A 21,011-nucleotide genomic window follows, 5' to 3' on the forward strand; every position below is an offset into this window, starting at 1 on the left:
CGCTGCGTGGAAGCCGATCATAAGAGGTAGTTACTATGCGCAATTCCCACTATCTTCCAGTCTAGCTCAGCTTCAGACTTGGACAGCTTGCCTCCATCTTGGAACACTCAAAGCCACCAATGTAAATCTCCAGATGTTTTATCTAGCACCAACATCTGGTGATTCAAAGTGTCCACGATGTTTGCTGATCAGATGCACATGTTTGGGAGATAAAGTGATGTCCCCAGTGTAACATAATTCGCTTGAGTGGGGGAAAAGGATTAGAACTCAGATGTCCTTGCTTCACAAGTGGCAACTACGTGTATGTGCTTAATCAGATCCCGAGCCAACATGGCGTCCTCTACCAGAGGCACAGCAAACAGGCCACTAATGTAGATCTCAACAGAGAGAGTTTTATTTTAACACCCCGGTCCGAAGGACATATATTTCCTTCAAAACACAGTGGAGGGATCACTGGAGGACCAATACTGATTATTGTGGGTTCAGGATAACAGCAGGTTGGCCGACTTCTATTGGCTACCGAATGGCCCTGTTTTAAGATTTCTGGAAGAAGAAGTATGATCTCTGCTGTGAGCAAAGGAGAGGTGATTCCCACCCCACTGCCCCCATTTCCAGTGCCCAATAAGCTTTTATGGGGTAATACATGGGTAATGATCAATGTTCTGCTTAGAAACAAATTTAAATGAATCTTGGGGATTGATAGTTTCGCGTGATGTGCAATTTATTGGATGGACTGTCACCCTAGTTTGAAGGTGACAACCTCAAAATTAGTGTGATTTGAGAAGTATAGGTTTTGGGGGTCTCCAAAGGTTTTGGATGGAGAAACTTGGAACAGTTTCTTGAGAGGTCACAGACTTTTGGATGCAGGTGTTTCAAAGTTGTTTTTCCATAATTTTCAAAGTAAAAAATAAATCATAAAAAGGCAAAAAGTTTTGTGAAATTATAAGACCTATGGTCGAGTAATTTGGCGACATAAACTACATTTTCGTCCATGGTCGCACTGGCCCATAGGGCAATATGGTAATCCCAAACCAAAAATGCAAAATGCTAGTGTGGGGCAGTTTTTCTGATCAAAGCAGGCCACCTTTTTGGCTTATGTGGGACAGTTTGTTAAGTTACTTCACCATGTTGCCATGAGTTTTAACCAGTGTTACTGAATAAATATTCTTTAAAATGCACAATGTACAGCACATTTTATCAAAAACTTCCCCCTTGGGTGCTACTGCGTCTGTCTCAAAAGGAGTGAAATGCCGCTTGCAACTGTGGGCCACTTTTTCATTGGTGCCGGGGATAATTTTATAGCCCAGTCCGATTCTCTCTTGTATGTCTCATAACTGAAATGCATGCAACGCATGGGCCCCGTCAAAGACCATGTGATCCATCCGAATTGAAAAATCCTTCAAGACAAATGACTTCAGTTTTGGGAACATGGGATCAGGGAATGTGGGATAAGGGGATGCGGGAAATGGGTTGGGGGGCCTGGAGGGGACCAAAGAGGACCTCAGGAAAAGAAAGATGTTTCTCAGGGATGGGGGCATTTTTCTTAGTCTCAGGGTTAGAACACTGAGAACACCAGACATGCAGAGAAGCATCGGTGATTAATTGACTGCAACAGCTGAACGCTAATAATATCCCTGTTCCCCAGGTTTTATGGGGTATCGCATCTTTCAGCATCTCTATAGTATAAAAGGATGATTTATTGGACAGAGCGAGGTGTGTCAGGGTGGCAGCGGGCCACATCATATCTCACACAGCAAGCAGAGCAAGCAGGTTTAAATTATACCTTGTGAGAAAGTGGGAATAAAAAAAAGGAAAACACCCAAATCCTGGATCTTGTGGAGTGGGCTGAATGCAGCGAAAAGGAAAAATCCAAAGTTGGCAGAGCGACCGGGCTGGTGACTCCAATAAAAATACTGCCAGTGGTGACGCCCATCCCTGCACGGGTATAAATAGAGAAGCGGGTGAGGAGAAAGACTTGTGCTCAACCATAATATCTCGTTCCGTGTAGACTTGAAGACTTGCTTGCCGTCAGGATGAGCCATAGCTATGGGTCTGGAAGTGGGTCAGTGAAGGGGAAAGGGAGCACCGGCGGCAGCTCGTTCTCCCGGACATCCGTGCTCTCTTCTGGGAAGTACACTTCCAGTGGGGGAGGTGGTGGCATTGGTGGTGGGAGCTATGGCGGTAGCATGAGCGGCGGCCATGGAGGGGGAAAGAGCAGCGTTAGCTTTGGGGGTGCTGGTGGATATGGCGGAGGATCCAGTTGTGGTTTTGGGGGTGGCTCAAGTGGGAGCTATGGTGGCTGGTCTAGCAGAAGCGTTGGAGGCCATTTTGGCGGGGGCTACGGTGGCTTTAGCGGAGGATCCGGTGGCTTTGGCGGAGGCTCCGGTGGCTTTGGTGGGGGCTACGGTGGCTTTGGTGGAGGCTTAGGCTCTTGGTCCGGTGACGGCGATGGTGGCCTAGTCAGTGGCAGTGAGAAGTACACCATGCAGAATCTTAATGAGCGCCTTGCATCCTACATGAGCCAGGTGCACTCACTGGAGCAGTCCAACAGTGACCTGGAGGAAAAGATACGGCAGTGGTACTTAACACATGGGCCTAAAGCAGCAGAGGATTACAGCCATTACTACAAAACCATCCAAGATCTCCAGAAAAAGGTAAGGGCATCTGACACTACTCTACAAAGTAGTCTTCAGTGACTGATTGGACCCAATGCTACCTATGGCATCCACCGTTGTAGGGCACGCTCACTCATTATTTCCAGACTCCGCACTTCAAGGTATCTTAGAATGAGTGCTTACATTACAGGGTCTTTTGCATGATCTCCTATGCATATTTTTCCTTTTCAAATACATTATCAATGTCAATGTTGCTCTCTTAACATATTCTCCCTTTGTTTGTGCTCTTACTATTTCAAATGTTTTCTGCTTGCACAGGTGGGTTTACATGACAGTGGGTGGAGCATCTGCCCACTGCATCCTGGGAAAATGTGAAACTGGGATTTGCTTTTAAAGTCAACGGTGCAAGAGCACCCAAAGGCTGATGCCCCCCAAAAATGCAACCCCCTTAAACAAGTCACACTCACCCTTCCTGACCTCTCTAAAAAAGAAGGAATCAAACATTGGAAATAGGCTGTGACTTCTTCTGCACCACTTTGTTGTTTTCCTTTCAGTCTGGCCCTTGGTGGCGGCTACAACCTGACTGTCAGTGTCGGGGTTAGTAGAATCGGAGGCTTCTGATTGGCCACAATCGCAGGTTCTTCAGGACTCTGGTTTGGGCCTCAACCTGACTGGCAGTGTTGGTTTAGAATCTGAGGCTTCTGGTTTGCCACTATTACAGGTGTTAAAGCTCTGATGTGTGCCTAAACCTGTCTGTCAGTGTTGGGTTAACAGTATCAGAGTATTTTTATTTGCCATGATCACAGGTGTGTATGTCTCTGATCTGCGCTGACCGCCTAGCACTGTTGGTCTTTCAGAAGAGGGACGCACATATAACGCAAACGAGGGGGTAGATCCTTTCTCATTGTGCTCTGTGAAGCGACAGCGTAAGCACTGTTTTTCACAGTTCTAGCCAGAGAAGCCAGTCTGAGGATTCAGGTAAGTGTCCAATTACAGATACAGATCCAATCAAGAGTGACATGCATTCGAATGCAGGACCCTTCGATTTCTCCGCAGGATTCAGGTCCTGGGTTGCTGTAAGAAGATGTGTGGGCTTCTGGACCCCAAGATTAGAAATCTCTGTTTATTAAGCACGTTATAAATAACCAATTTGTTGTGGTCTTGCATGCATGCCAGGGCTTTCTGTGTGGAAGTCTGTGGAATATACAAGTGCTGTAGCTCGCACCATGTGAACATCAGGTCAGATCAGATAATTTTGGTTTAAAAAGATCGTCCTTTAAACTAATTATACAATAAAATAAGACAAAAGATCATCAAATATACAATTGAAAGACCATCAATCATTTCATAAAAAAAGCCCTGTTTACTCCACAGGTATCATAGGGAAATTCACAAAGCACAAAAGAAGGACCTGTCTACCCAGGTAAACATTTAAAATGATTAGCTGTTTAATGCCTTTATCTGTGCCACCCTAGCTAGCGACGTTTGCATGGCCCAAGTCCGTAGTTGGTTTGTATGGGAATAAAACAATACTGGAGCTCTCCCTATGTAAACATATGGGAATATCAAGACTGGAGCTCGCCATGTAACCCAATGCGAATATGAAGTAATGAAGCTCTCTCCGTGTAAATCTAAGAGAATAACTAGAGCTCCCCATATAACCCAATGGGAATATGAAATATTGGAGCACTCACTGTATAAACCTATGGGAATATGAAGTACTGGATCTCTCGCCATATACACCAATGGGAATATGACATATTGGAGCACTCACTGTATAAACCTATGGGATTATGAAGTACTGGATCTCTTCCTATGTAAAGATATGGGAATATCAGTGACTGGAGCTCGCCATGAGTGAATGCGAAATACTGGACCTCTCGCCATATACACCAATGGGAATATGAAACAATCAAGCACAATCCATGTACGTCTATGGGAATATGGCGTATTGGAGCTCTCTTGTAAATTCACGAGATATGAAATACTGGCTCTCTGTCTATAGGAATAGGAAGGACTGGAGCTCTCTCCATGTACCCCGATGTGAACATGAAGTACTAAAGCTCTCGCCATATAAACCTATGGGAATATGGAGTATTGGAGCTCTCTCCATGTACACATATGGGAATATCAAGGACTGGAGCTCGCCATATAACCCTATGTAAATATCAAATATTGCAGCTCTTACCATATAAACCAAAGGGAACATGAACTAGTCAATCACACTCCATGTAGGTCTACGGCAATATGAAGCACATGAGCTCTCTTCTTGCACATTCATAAGATATGAAATACTGGGTCTTTGTCAATGTTAACCTATTTGCAAATGAATTACCAAAGCTCTCCTCTTGTAATTCTATGAGATTATGAAGTACTGGTGCTCGATAGATGTAATCCTACGGGAAAAGGAAGTACTGGAGCTCTCTCTATATACATCCAGGACAATATGAAGCAATGATGGCACTCTATATGTAAATGTATGCAAATATGAAGTATTACAGATCTCTGCATGCAAACCTATGAGAATATGAAGTAATGGAGCACTCTTCATTTAAACCCATGGACATATAAAATATTGGCACCCTCTCCATGTTAGGATTAAAAAATAAATAGAGGTTATTTACCCATGTAAGTCTATGGGAAGCATGCTGTTGGTCTATTGTAAATCTATGAGAATCTCTGCAGAAGACTATCTGGGTATGACCATATTGCACGTCTACAGAGCTCTTCCTGCGCATGTTTGTGGGATGTTAAACATGACATACAGCTCAATTGTGTTAAGGTGGTATATAAGTGAGATAGCTCTTACCTATTAAGATAGGGAGAATGCAAACATGCTGTGGCACTTTCCATAGAAAAATGTTGGAGCCATTTCTCAGATGCATGCAGGATACCTCATTGTTTTTAACAAACAACTTTCCCTATCTGGGATGTGGGCTTCCTCATTGACATTGACCTAGCTTGTAAAGGTTGCATCGTCTCGGCATGCCACATCCATTGTGATGATGGCGGCCTGTGCAGCCACGACACATGACATACAGACATTCGTGAAGCACCATGATTGGGTGCACACCTTGCTAAGGCTCATGCTGTTAGCGAGAACTCCGAGCCTCTCTACACCATCTCAAGTTGGGACATTGGGAGCGTTTACACAAGAGAGGCTGATGTCTCAGAAAGACCAGATTCTGCGTCAGTCACCGGTGTGTCAGGGTTTGAGTTTGCCACAAGTCCTACATGGAATTACAGACTTGCCGGCAAACTCACTGATTTCTCAGCTGAGATTTGCTACATGGGCATGTAGCTAACATGGCAGATCAGTCGGCTAGAGTTTAGTCCCGGAAGAGTCCAAAAATCGCTCTTAAACCGGGGAACTGCCTGGGCTTCCCTACCTCATTTCCCTGCACTCTCAAAGTAAATGAAATCATGATGAGTGACAATGCTTCTCTCTACCAGTAGATGTCACTATCACACCATTTTTAGCATCACACCATCAGTTCATACTTATGGAGATACATTTATTGCTTATAACACTTTCAAGGGAAACTATCATGTAGAGAAGACATTATTTTATACAGAAGTTTTGCCTTTAAATGATTCAATACATTTTCTCAATACATGATGGGTGCAAGGATTATAAGCTGCATTTTCCTATTTTTGTTTGATCTCCTTTTTATATTTGACCTGTGGGGCCCTGAGATGATTGTAGGAGGTTGGTCATGTCAGTGACAGCTGGCCTCCTCGTTGGGCCCTGTTGTGCGAGTAATGGCGGCCTTAACCCTTGACCACCAACATAGCACGACAAGCTGCACTGAGCAGCTCATGTTCTAAATCTACATTGCTTTAACTGAGACATCCCTGGTGTGCTGGTCATCATCCCTTCTGCCCTCTCCCTCAGATCTCAGATGCATGTGTGCAGAATGCTGGAGTTTTGTTACAAATCGACAACGCCAGGCTGACTGCTGATGACTATAAGATGAAGTGAGTAGATGCCACAGTCGTTGGGACTACACGCGCAAGAGTTACATGCTTATTTCCCTGAAACATGGAATCTTTACTTCCTGTTGCCTTTGTTTGCTGCCTTTGCCCTCTTCTTTGTCTAACACAGTCACACCCTGTTCTCTTTTATGTGCTTCTTTTGTTATATGCCCTTTTCTTTGACGTGTTTCTTCCCTTTATGCTCCCTTGTTCTAGATGTAATACCTGCTTTCATGGGATTCTCCCTCTCTTCCTTGATTGTTTGTCTTCCTTTTCCTTACCTTGTTCCACGTGACTTTCAGGCTTCCCATGGATTCATCCCCACTTCTTTGATTTTTGTCTTTGCTTGCCTTTCCTTGTTACTTATGCCTTCCTGCTTTCCTGAGAATCAGCCCCTCTTCTTTGATTTGCTTCTTCCCTTTCCCTTGTTCCAAAATGGCCTTCTGGATTCTCTGGGTTTGCTTCTCTCTTCTTTGATTTGTTTCTTCACTTTTCCTTCCCTTGTTCCACATGGCCTTACGGCTTCTCTGGGATTATTGCCCTCTTCTTTTATTTATTTCTCCTTTTCCCTCCTCTAATTCCACATGGCCTTCCAGCTGCACAACCATTGTTTCCCATTTCTTTGATTTGTTTCTTCCATTTCCCCTTGCTTATTATACGTGACCTTCCTACTTCCCTGAAATTGTTTCTCTCTTCTATGGATATTTTTCCCATTTCCCTTTCCATGTTCCATATGCCTTCCTGCTCCTTGGGATTGGACACCTCTTCTTTGATTGTTTTTTCCCTTTCCATTCCCTTGTTCCACATGGTATTCCTGCTTCTCTAGGATTGATCCCCTCTTCTTTGAATTGTGTCTTCACTTTCCCTTCTCTTGTTCCACATGGCAAAGCTGCTTCGCTGGAACTGTTCCCCACTTCTTTGATTTGTTTCTTCCATTTCCCTTTACTTATTCCACATTGCCTTCTTGCTTCCCTGGGATCCTTGCCATGTACCTTTTTATCTATGTTCCCTGGCTTTGTTTATCCGCCTCCCTCCTCTTCACATCCTTGATTCCATCATTTTATACTTCCCATTTTTCTTGTATTCTTTCCCTCAACACCTCATACCTGGATCTGCATTATTTAAACATTAGAATCTGCACTCTGAAACAAAATCTCCTGAATTTGTAACCGCTTGGTGTTATACTGACATTGGAGAAACATAGCAAGAACACTCCTTCTTCTCCAATGCAGGTATGACAACGAGTTGTATTGTCGCCAAAGTGTTGAAGCCGACATCAACGGACTACGCAAGGTCATGGATGACCTCACCCTGGAAAAGTCTGATATGGAAATGCAGCTGGAGTCCCTGAGGGAGGAGCTAGCTGCCCTGAAGAAGAACCATGAGGAGGTACATTGCACATCACTGCCTTGGATTTCCAGTTTACAAGTAGAGGAGGACATTCTTAAGACTTTCACTCCTTCAGACCAACCATACTACTCGCTCAATGATGCTTGAGATTCTTACAAGTACCACGACTACGCCCTGTACGTCATTTACCACTTCACGTCCCACCAACTTCCCAGACCTACCACACATCCTCTCTACTTGACCGCTAGCACTGAACTACCTAATGCATACCTCAAAGTATAGCCTCAGTCTTACACTGCTACAAGATCCACTCTTCTCACACTGCCCGTGTCTCCCTGGAAACACATTTCTTAATCAACCGCCCACTTCAACACGGAGCACTGATTCTTACACTGTGCACTGCTGCGCCCAGGTGCATCACATTTGCAGTCCCTAGCATACACCTACACTGCCATTTATGGAAGGCCACACTCCACCAACTAACACCGTTCACGTATCAGTGCCAGATACTTAGCCCATCCTGGCTAACATATAACACACACTTCCATCCACAAACCACTGTTCCATGCTCAGTGTCAAATCCTACTCCATCATGCATTACTTTGAACACCTGTTCCCCTACCTATCATTGTTCACTTTTCTACACTACCATTATTCTTCTCTAATTTCCCCACTTTTCCTTATCAACCCTACCACTTCTGCACACTCCACATCCATTAACAAATCACTCTGTTCTGATTACCACAGTTCCATTGCAAGCCCTGCCACTGACACAAGCTTTACATCCCCCAAAAACATTCTTCACTTACGACCCACTCATACCCGAACCCTATTGCTTGCCCAGGGGCACTTAGAAATACCTCCACATTACCTGTGTATCCTCACCATTCCCCATTTAACTATTCTGCTACCCAACATTAGCGAGCCCTTTCTCTGCCTTCATGCCCACTCCACATACCACCTAGTCAGCATCCGCCAAGGTGCGGCTGGAGATGCCCATGTTTTCCACACGTGGGGTGGGTGACCTAATACATGCAAATGCATGGTCTAGGTCCTTCCACTATGATCCCAATTGTTTTAATGTTCTCTGACATCAGTCATGTCTTAGTAATTGAATTTTGTGGTTACCTGTCGAGAACTGCACAAGTGTACAACCCTAATAATTAATAATAATGCTGAAATAACCAAATTGCTATTTCTCTGCAGGAGATGAACCAACTAAGAGGACATTTGACAGGTACTGTCAATGTGGAGATGAACGCTGCTCCCGGAATCAATCTCCAGAAAACCTTGGATGAAATGAGGCAGAGCTACGAAGTCGTCATGGAGAAGAACAAGAAAGAGCTTGAGGGCTGGTTCCACACACAGGTAAATTCCCTTACGATAGAAGCTAGGAGTTTGGTCCAGAAAAGCTCTAGAAAATGAACAAGGAATCTGGTTTAGGAGAATTTAATAGCCCAACACACCTTTGGAGAACAGCTAGACACATGCAGATAGGCTCGGAGGCCAGTCAAGGAAAATTCAAGAGCATAGGAAACATTTCATTTATTTTTTATTTATTGGGCAATTGTATGGTGCTTATTCACCAGAAAGCTTTTCCATGTGCCACAAGACAAAAAAGGGTGGTGCAACAGAGGAGAAAGTAGCAGTCCTACTAGGCCTTGTGACATTGGGATCATGCAAGTGCATTATCATGTAGTGTGGGGAGAAGGAAAGAGGGAGAAATGCAGGGGGGAATGGCCCGGGGCTGGGCAAGTGTTATGGGAGGCACATGAGGGCAAGTGCTCAGGAAAGAAGGGGGGGTTTAGCTAGTGTGAGGGGAGTGGACTAGACTCAGTAGGCTAGTCGGGGAAGGGTGCCCGAGGGCAAGTGCTGTTAAAGGGTAATGGGGGAAAATGGCTGAAGCAGGATCTGGCCCCAGTAAGACTCATAAGGGATACAGGCTACCAGACATAGAGGCAGGTGGAACTAGCAGGGGAGGGGGAGAGAGAAGGAGGAGGAGAAAAGGAAGGTCTTGAGATGCTTCTGGAATTTAAGGAAATCCGGCTCTAGACAGAGAGGGACAAGGAGGCTGTTCCAGAGGGATGCTCCTGCTGAAGAAAGAGCTCGACCCCCACTCTCTGCTTGGAGAAACGTCTGATCTGCAGAGAGTTAGCGGTAGAAGACCGAAGGACTCTAGAAGGGAGGTATTTAGGGAGAAAGAGTTGCATGTAGTTAGGTTCCAGGCCGCAGAAAGAATTGTGGATGACGATGCAGAGGGTCTTGAATTTGATCCTTGCAACTACATGGAGCCAGTGAAGAGATTTTCGGGATGGAGAGATGTGTTCCCTGGGCTTGAGGCCAAGGACACATCTCACAGCTCTGGAGACATTAAGTGTCTGGGGAAGGTGAGGAAAGGAAGAACGCCTCTGAGCAGGTGAAGCTGAAAATGAGATTTACAGATCACCTAGACACATGTAGACAGGTTAGGAGGTGAGACAAAGAGAACTCAAGATTATAAGAAACATTTACAGAACAGCTAGACTCATGTAGATAAGCTAGGAGGAAATTCCAGATTATGAGAAACCTCTACAGAACAGAGGAATTTCCCGACATGGGTCACTGATGCAGACGAGGATAATGTTAGAATAAATGCCAGTTTAACAGCAAACAATATTTACGAAACACGGGTAAACATTGCAGACCTGGAGATTTCTGCATTATATGGGTGGAGTCTGGCAGGTTCACTGGTAACACTACCACTAATGCTACTAGTACTATCATTACTACTACTGCTTCTACTTTGAGTACTACTAGTAGAACTAAGAGCTGTGCCCGTACAACTAGTGGTACTACCTGTAATATGACTAGCAATACATCTAATAATAATTATACTACTGCCAACTCTAATGCTACTACTGCTACATTTGCCACGGGTACTGTTGCTAATTATCATGGTAGGGGTACCCATTTAAGTAGTATGAGTATTGGCAATACTATCTATAGCATTGCCTCTTCTGGAAGTGACGCGACTCTGACTACAGATATGGCTTTTGGTATTACTGATGTTGCTTACTGTTGCATCATGGTTAATATATATGCAGACTTGCTAGAAAGGAAACACACAGTCAGCCTCTTACTTCAGGACGAGTATGCTCGTCCTTTTTGCATAAACTTGCATAATAGCCTGGCACTTAAGGGGTTAAGCTGAGCAGAGACATATTGCGACCCTTATGAAATAAAACCATGAACACTATATGTAGGTGGAAAACGTTTGGCCGCAGGCTATATTATTACAACACAAGAGTTGACACGATCAGCGTGTAAGGTGCTTTTGGTCACCACGGGGTCAGGAACAGTAAGCCCACCTCCCGCCAGCCTTGATTGCAATGAATTCCCAGAACCAGATGTGCGTCCATGCCGTCCTATTTATTATCTGGCTAATGCTCTAGTTTTCTCACCGAGGTCTCCTTTTGCGTTCAGCAAGCAGGACCTGGTCTTCCATGAGCCTTATCATTTCCTTCATTACTCTGCTGACAATCCCTTATTCACAGGTGGGCTTCTTCTGCTCTGACCCATGCCACCGTTCTCCTGCCACGTTTTGTTTGCTGTTTCTGCTCCTTTGGCTTCTCTTCTAGCCAATCACTCCTTTAGATTTCTACACTCTTCTTTATCTACAATACTTCGGCTTTTGCTTCTCATTTTAATCACAGTAGCTTTTCCCTGCCCTTCCGCTCCATGTTTTCCCCTTTGCACTGCCTGCCTCCGCGAGGGGCACGGTTGGTGTTGTCACAGCCTGCATCTTTATTCACCATTGCTCCTTAAACACTTTATTTATTTATTTATTCAGAACTGTTGGAGTGGGAAGGCAGAAAGAAGAACTTCTCTATCAGCACAACCTGCCTCTGTGAGGGGTGCAGTTAGCAACTGATCTGCAGAGTGTAGTTCAGACGTCCTTTTATGCTTAAAAAACCCCTTTGGGCGCATCGTGTGTATAGGGGGGACACTCCCCAGCATATCAGCACCACCCCCACTGGGTACCCTATTTCCCTCCTTGTGGTCCTTCCTTATAGCCCTGAACTTCCATTATGGTGCCCCCCTTTGAAATCCTTGGGTGAGGAGCACTGCCTCGAGCCCTACACGTGACACCTGAATGGCGCTGCCTCCCTCTGCTTGTTGCTCACCCTTTCTAGGGTGCGCCTGGCGTCACCTGGAAACATGGGCTTAGTTTTAAGGTGGGACAAGGGTGTTTTTCCGCACCAACTTTTGTGGCACACCATTTTATCCCACTCATTTGGCAGGGACCACTTTCATTTAGGTGCAATGTCCCCCCCAACATTTTCAGCAAAGTTACTCCACCACCTGGAAATAGCCCTGCCTTCCTGTCTCGCTCGCTTCACGGCTTGGCCCTCTACCTGCACGGCCGCTGTCCATTTCGAGTCCAAGACCCTACTTCTTTGCTACTTCCATGGATCTTAAGAGTGCACTCCTTCTCCTCCTCTGATGTCGCTTTCGGCTTGAGTGTTTGGCGGCAGCTCACAAAATGGATGCCAATCTACACAAGAAAAATGCTGGGAAATCTTTTCAAATCAGCATAGGTGGAATACGTTTTTAGTTGGGAAATCAGCAGAAAATAAAAAAGTTCAATTAAGAAACAAACGTTTTCATAAAAAAGTGAAAGATATTCAAAAGATAGTCAGATAAACATCTGATGTAGCTAATATCAATGTGTTAATTTTTAAATACACTTGTGGAATTCAATGTGTGTGTGTTAGTTGCTAGCTAAGCAGTCACTGTTTTAAATAAATGCAAATATCCATTTGGGAAATACAGACTTCCTGTCTGTGTGTGGGCAGTTTTCTTCAGATAAGAGCACTGAGGCACAAGGCGTTAGCATGATTTTCATGGGATTAAATAATGCAGTCAAGTTGGCAAGGCGGTCTTGAAATGTAAGTCTGATCAGGGCAGGGGGGCTTCATAACCACTAGACAACACATCCACCCATACATTGGTTCGCCCCATGGTGTCTGTTTTAGACACTTTTCATTGTATTATACAGTAGCACTGACACTCGTTGGGCCCAGCGCAAAGCTTTGTCTTAACCAATGAAAATCACCTGAAGGTTATCCTGTGATTCTGTTTTTCAGTCCCAGGAGGTCAGCCAGCAGGTCTCCACCACTTCCCAGGAGATCCAGTCTAGCCAGATGGAGATCGTCGAGATAAGGCGCACGTTGCAGAGCCTTGAGATCGACTTCCAGGCCCAGCTCAGCACGGTGAGTGATGGAGCACTGTCAGCTGTGTGAACCACATCAACCACCTGAAGAGGACCTTTGGTATTAGAGAAATCTGCATCCACCTGAACACATTCTGGTGAATTCTTATTCTTTTGGATACCCATGAGGTCTGATGATGCTCGAGTTGCAAAACCTTACATTGATTCAATTAGGTTGCATTTAATTAAAACAAACCTGAAAATCACAGAATTCATTAATTTAAAAATAAATAAATCTCAGCACAGAAAACTGGCCTCTCCATCTACTTGGAGCAAACCGGTTGCCTTGTAGACAAGCATGTCTAAATTCTGCTTTCCCTTTTTCAGAAAGCGGCCCTGGAATCATCATTGGCGGAAACAGAGGGCCGCTACTGCGCGCAGCTCGCTCAGCTGCAGGCCACCATTGGGAAGGTGGAGGAAGAGTTATCAGAGCTGCGCAGTCAGATGGAGTGCCAAAGCAGGGAGTACCAGATGCTGCTAGACATCAAGGACCGCCTGGAGCAGGAGATCGCCACCTACCGCAGCCTGCTGGACAGCGACAATGCCAAGTAAGTCACTTCAGGGGCTCCCATGGAAAGCTGCCATCAAAGATGAAAAATAGCATGTACATTGCAACCAATGCAAAACCATTGGCTGTTCTAGCTTGGAGAGTACCATGTTTAAGTAAACAGTGTCCACAAAGTCAGGTTTCCTACTATTTCGCAGAATGCTTCACCCATTTGTATCGCTACCAAAGAGATACCCATTTTAATTTCTATACAGCATTCATGTCCAATAGTTAGCTGCCTGCAAGTGCCACCATTTTTCATGCAAGGGATCAGGAGGATCATTCAATTTGACAGTGAAACTGCTGGTGCGCGTCCAGTGTATATTTCACAGAGGGATAACCTCTGGTCCCTTACCTTTTCCTCCCACCACTCCTTACCCTAACAGAATGGAATAATGAACGGTCATTTATATACCAAGGATCATACAATGTGGGTAAATTGTCTATCTGTAAATAAATGTCAGGTGCTCTGGTTATAATTTCACCAGTAGGTCAGGTTGCCGCAACTGATAATGAACTACGAGATTTTATATCACACCCATACATATTGAGGGTGCAATATGTTTGCCATGTGTCGTAAGTTCCACTTACAATGGACAGTTTCTGGGGCATCAGCTGGCATCTGAATATTAAGCTGTCAGTTCTGCTTTGTGACCAATACTCCATGCATGGGACATTCTACAGCTCCCGGTTCATGCCTCTACCTGTTTGTAGCTACTGTGCTGCAGGCTGGGGGTCTACTGCCTCTTGAGATGGATGCAATGACCTCAGGCTGACCTTGCTTGTCTTTGTATTCTGCTATTAACATGTCTCCAGTGGTAATGCCAAACTACTGGCACGATGAGTGATAGACTCAGCCAATGCATTTCACTCTCAACAGCCAGTGAGCACACACATCTCACTTGTTTCAAGAACACACCGACTAAGAGCAGCAGCAAAGTTGACCATCTTAGTTGCTTGTCCTTTGAGTAAGCTAGAAGCCCCCCATTTCTTGATAGTGGTCATAAACTCCCCAGGAATCCAAATACTTCAATGGTCTTCCTGAGTACTTCATGCTCACATCTTCTTTGGATATCTCCAGTTTGTATCTGTCCAGGACTGTGTTTCTTTGACCCCTGTGCTTTCAGTCCAAATAACCACACTGAATCTTCCACAGGCTCCCGGATGTTTCCCACCATGGGACATCTAGCTCGTCCCACCACACTTCCTCGTCGTCCACCTCTCTGTCTGGCAAGCCAGGTAAGCCATGGTCTTCATTTCGGGATGTTTGAGGGCTATCAGGGCTGAGCTGTCGATTTTGTGTCTGATGTGATAGGAATACGTAATGGGAATTGCACAGCCTAGACACCACCAGGAACTAAGTCTGGAACTGCTGATATCCATTCTCTTGGTAAACTACAATTTGAAGGACTTCTCACAAGTAATTTCATCAGATCAATGTTTGGATGCATGTTTTGGACTGCAAAGATGTTGTTTTATACATGCAGATCGGGGCGTTATGAGCTGATACAAGACCACTCACCCAGTGGCCTTTTAACATGAGAGAGGACATATAAAGGCTGTGTTACCATTGGGACCTTATTGCTTTTTTAATACTCAGACCACAAAGCAAGGATAATCCCATTAACTCAAGGAGCAACTGAATAGCCACATTGGATCTGTGGAGTACAGGGAATTCAATTGTCATTACAATCGCTATGCTACCACATTCATTTCAATGGCAATATAATCCGTCCCACCTTCTGATTATGATTAAGCATTTGGATTAACCTCACTTAATTTCGAGGTAGCATGCATTAGCTAATGTGATGGCTCGGAATGCTTGTAATGTACACTGCTATGAACCTGCAATCAGAATCCTCTGATTATCTCCTTGAACCTCAGAGTTCTCTTTAAAACAATGTTATTATCTCTTTGTTTTGCATAAAGCTCTGGGTGCCAATTCATTTCCCAATCATGTCCTCTAGGGCCGTTTTGTCCTGTTGCTTTCTGGCCACCATGGAAATAGAAGATGGTCTCCTTCGTTGCAGAAGGTCCTCATTTCCAGGGTTGCCATCTTTGTTTGGGCTCTTTGTTCCCAAATTTTATTTTCAAAATGTTTTAACAATAATGAGATACATACACAATTGCAAAACAATATGCATTAATCAAAGCAAAGAATAACAAACTATATACAGTGAAAGACACCCCCCCACAGAGTCACAACATATTCAAAAATCAGGTCTAATATAATAAAAGAAATGTACCCCAAATCTTGTTGAATAAAGCACTTTTCTTATCCCTATGATACAACACCCTTTCTATTTCCGCTAGATTATGCATCTCTGCAACCCACATCTCAATTGTAACAGGAGCAGACGTTTTCCAATTTCTCAAAATCAGTTTTTTTCCCTGCCATCGCTCCCCGGAAAATCCATTTCCTCTGGGAAGTACTCAAGTCATCCAGATCCTCATCACTACCCAGTACAACAGTCTTAATTCCAAATGAATCCTTTCATCAAGAACCCTCTCACAAATCTGGTCAAATTGAACCACATACCCCTCAGCCTTGAAATGTCCCACCCCACAACATATGTTCAATGGTGCCAATCTCATGTACACATGCTCAGCATTCAGAGTTGTCACACATTCCCCTTTTCATCAGTCTCTCGGGTGTCCAGTAAGTTCAATGTAAAATCTTGATTTGACGTGATCTTTCACCCAGACTTAAAGAACACAACTTCCCATTCTCACAGATCCATGGCCGATGATCCTCCGTAATATTCTCACCGATCCTCCGGTTCCAATCCAATCTCAGAGCATCATTTGTTCTATACTTTGACACAGTCAGTCTGTACACATAGCTAACCAAGCCACAACCACTCACCCCTGGCTTCCAACCAAGCATATCCACATTGATCCCTTCTTCCATATTCACTTCACCCACTGCCCTCTTGATCTTCCGATAATCTGCCAGACAAAAAGAAGGAATATCAAACTTCACCTGTAACTCCCTAGCCGTCATCCAATCCACACCCTTGAAAAGATCCCCAATCCACTGCACCCCAGCAGCCAAGAACCAATCATGCCAGAACAAAACTTTCCCTTCATGTGTAACACTTGGGTTCAGCGAAACTGAAGCATTTTGATCTTTCAATGCATTGAAACCCAAACAATCATTCAAAACCAACCACGAATTCCGTAAACTCCTAGTCAACGGATTCTCCAATTTTGTTTTGCATTGTTTACTCGTTAACAGAGCCCTTGGCGATAACGGGCCTACATGGCTAGATTCCGCACAAACCCAATCATCCTGTTTCGGTGTGAGAAAGGTAAACAAAGTACGTGACATAAAAGCCAGGTGGTATGCTTTCTAATTTGGGACACCCAGTCCACCTCTAGGCAAGGTCAACTGTAACTTACTAATCATCAGATGCGGAGGCTTATGATCCCACAAGAAATCTTGCATGAGTCTATCAAACTCACACCAAAATTTTCTTTCAATATCCAATGGGATCATACTCAGTACAAAGTTAACTCTAGGAGTCGACACCATTTTCAAAGTGTTCACCTTCCCCCAAAGGGAAAGGTGCAATAGATACCATCTCTCCAAATCCAATTTGAAAGTAGTGCACACCATATTCATATTCACTCTCACAAAATCAACAACATTAGGCAAAATCCAAACCCCCAAGTACTACAGTTTCTCAGCACACCATTTGAAGCCCAAGCGTGTAATGAATTGTTGTCACATAATGGTACCAAGGGCAAAACCTCTGATTTTGCCCAATTGATCTTGTATCCAGAGCACTGATGAAAGACATCCAAAATATTCATGAGCACTGGCACTGATTCACCAAGGTTACTGAGGACCAATAACAAGTCATCAGTGTATAAGCACACTTTTTGTAGCATTCCCCAGCAGTTAATACCATGCAGGCCATCAAAGGTTCAATACTAAGTACAAATAACAAAGGAGACAGCGGGCAACCTTGTTGCGTGCCCCGTTCCAAGTCAAACGGTCTTGATCTCCAACCATTAGTTTTAACATCTGCTGTGGGCTTGGTATAAAGCAGTCGAATCCAGGAACAAAATTGATTCCCGAAACCCATCTTTTCCAGTACCTTAAACATAAATTGCCAGTTGACTCTATCGAACGCCTTTTCGGCATCCAATGAGAGGACTGCTGAGTCATCTGACAACTCTGAAGCCTTAGTGATGGCTCTTTGTGAAATGGGAATGTTGTCGAAAGCTCTTTCATGTTACATTCAAAGCTTTTAATTTACTAAAATAAACACCAGGGTATGCTGCAAAAGTGCTAACTAGGTCCCCAGTGGTTCCACGGCTTTTATAGTGCACTACACAAGGCCGTAAGGCTAAAATACCAAAACAAATGTGACATGGTGCCTCCATAGAATTTGGAATTATTGGATTAGTTTGCATATGAATTTCATTTTTTTTTTCAACAAGTCAATAACTAAATGAATTAGATTGCATAGCTGGCAGAGGGTAAAACCCTTACCCAGATACTTTAAGAATACACATTCAAATCCTGCACAGCCGGCTGTGATTCAAATCCCTTTGAAGTCCTTCTGAGATGCCATAATTAAGCGGAAAATAGGATCTATTATATGGGCCCATAGAGACAATTTCCTTTGTGCCATGGCCTAAATAAATATCATGATTGGAATCATATTGACATACACTAACAGGCGACAAATGTGAAGCTCTCTAAGAAAAGGTTGTCAAGAGGATATAGGGGGAAACACAAATATAAGCCACAATGCAGCAGCTGTCATCGAAATATCTTAATAGATCCTGTATACCAGAGACATACAGTATCCAGTCCTTTCCGCACAGAAATTCCCCCAAAAAATAAATATCTCAGCTCAAGTTAAACATGTTATTTGCAGTATTTGTCTTAACAACTTTTTGAACAAATAAGCAATGTGTCAATATCAGGTGATTTTGACTTGGCGTTTGGGGCGGAGCTAATCACATTTTAGAATATGCTGGCTTGAGTTGAGTTTGCTGGAGCTTTACTGATCTTCCCAAGGCATTGACCTGTCACAATATTGCCAGATTCCCATCGCCAGTCAAACTCTAAGTATGAAGACTTTAGACCAGTGGTTACGAATGGAAACTCTTCAGCAGTGAAATGTCTGTCAAGTTCTGAGAGTTGAGTACTTTAAACAATCCTCTTTTTTGTTCACAGGGTCACATGAGACACAGGGCTCCTATGGCACCCAGTCCGGCTCCCACGGTTCCCAGTCCGGCTCACACAGTTCCCAGACCGGCGCCTACGGTTCCCAGGCTGGCTCCCACGCTTCCCAGTCAGGCTCCTATGGTTCCCAGTCTGGTTCCCACGGTTCCCATTCTGGCTCCTATGGTTCCCAGTCTGGCTCCTATGGTTCCCAGACTGGCTCCTCCCCACAGATCCGAAAATAAGATGTCCCTCAAGGTCAACTTTCAACCGGGCTCCAAAACCTGAAATGAAATGTGCTAGAAGAATTTATAATGGAACGTGACCTAACAACTAACTCAGTGTCAGCATGATCTGTTAATCTTCTACTGGTTTTCCAACACCTTTTCCCAATGCATTTTGGATCACGTAGTGTCAACATTGTAAGTAATAACTATGCACAAATGCTTTCTGTGCAATAAGATGGGAATTTGGAAACCAGAGTCGATGATAACCTCGTGTAGACTTGGAGTTTATGTTGGTTGCACTTTGTCTGGTTTCTAATGGTTTCTTTGCCTGTTTTCACCTATCATGGTAACCTGTCCTACTTGCAATGCTCTTGTTAAAAGCAGTTGTTCAACAGGAGTTGCTCACACCAGTTCTGGTCAGGATGCTTTGCTTCTTTCAGGCTGTATGTTCCAATATATACCATGCTGCCTCGGCGCGACCGAGAAGTCTGTAACAGGAAAAGAATTCCGTGACTAACAAGCCTAAAGCTGTGATGGAAAAATGCAGTTGACTTGATTTCTGACTCATCATTGTGTAATTATGGTCATACATGGGATTGGAATTCTGAAAATGTGGGAAGAATTCCAGAATTTATGTTGAATCAATCCTGCACTTTTCGGGCAAACATTCAAAAACATGGCCTTTGCACTGTTGTTGGGGTATTTCTGATCTTCAAATGCCAATAGGGCTGTTCCTTGCGAATACATACATTCTGCAGAGGGAGAGTACAGATATGGCAGCCGGACACATGTTGGGTGCCGCAGAAGGGCCAGGAGTCTTGGCTTCGTTTTACAGTAAGAAATCACCTGCCAGCCAACTTCAGGCCTCTTCCAAGAGACTGAGAACGCCCTGAGTACTTAATCTGCACCCTCAAGGAATGTCGTCACTTGAATGATCAGAAACCATCAACATGTGATTGTTTTACATGTGCTTGCTTAACATGAGAATGTTCTCCAGGACTGTATGCCCTCTTTCCTTCTCTGCTTGGGATGGAACCGTGAATGCTGCAAATTCTTAAATAAACTTTGATTTTCCCTTCCTGCAATCACAATCACTTGCTGTTTCTACTCTTATCTCCGGCACCTGAGGAGATGATTCACTGTTTAATTGTAAATGCAGCACCAGGCTACTCTCTCTCTTGTTCGAAAACCAGGCCCCACTGCCTGCTTACTGGTATAGCTGTTTTTTGTTTGGTGGGTGCACAGACCTGCACTTCTGTTCTGTCCATTATAATAGACAGGGACACTGTAAAAGAAAGGGGGAGCAGGTGTGGGCAATGAAGGTTTACGAGGACAACATAGACATGTACACTAAATTCCCACACCCACCTCGAGACCCATGCACAACCTCAATGCAGTCTTGCCTCATGCTTGGAAATTCTCGATATGGCGGGGTGCGTTCACAGTGAAAGCTTCCTTCACTTGCCTGAACTTGTACACTGCTCAAGAGTTTGCAAAATAGCCCCTGTGCAGTCTTTGTGTAGAAGTCGGGAGGAGGGCAACACAGTGGGGCAAACTGACCAATCCGATCCCATGGTGAGACTGATGGCTGCTTTGTGCTGCCTGAAGACTGAAGCCACTCTATGGAAGAAAAGCAGGATAAGAATAAGAAATGAATAAAAGAAATGGAGGGATATTGCTCCTCAGCACCCCCGGAGGGAGAAGACACCTTGAGTAGAACTCATTGTGGGGCAAACCCATGAACCGAAAAAAGGATAACGCTGCAAAGGTAATTTAATGTACAATTAAACAGGATATCAAAAGTTCAAGGTTTGAAAATACAAATGGCAGACCTGAATTGCTACATCACAGAATAATTTTCATA

General features: G+C 44.2%; 1 protein-coding gene across 1 annotated transcript; it reads left to right on the top strand.

The window, feature by feature from the left end:
* Positions 1–1,965: 1,965 nt before the first annotated feature.
* LOC138521573 (keratin, type I cytoskeletal 13-like) lies at positions 1,966–20,238 on the top strand. The gene is made up of 8 exons (XM_069634519.1): positions 1,966–2,654; positions 6,511–6,593; positions 7,823–7,979; positions 9,147–9,308; positions 13,067–13,192; positions 13,519–13,739; positions 14,895–14,977; positions 18,933–20,238. The coding sequence occupies exons 1-8, from the start codon at positions 2,034–2,036 to the stop codon at positions 19,163–19,165; spliced, it is 1,686 nt and encodes a 561-aa protein (XP_069490620.1). The 5' UTR covers positions 1,966–2,033; the 3' UTR covers positions 19,166–20,238.
* Positions 20,239–21,011: the final 773 nt, after the last annotated feature.

Source organism: Ambystoma mexicanum, chromosome 13, assembly GCF_040938575.1.
Source record: "Ambystoma mexicanum isolate Mex_15411 chromosome 13, UKY_AmexF1_1, whole genome shotgun sequence".
NCBI classification, from domain to species: domain Eukaryota; kingdom Metazoa; phylum Chordata; class Amphibia; order Caudata; family Ambystomatidae; genus Ambystoma; species Ambystoma mexicanum.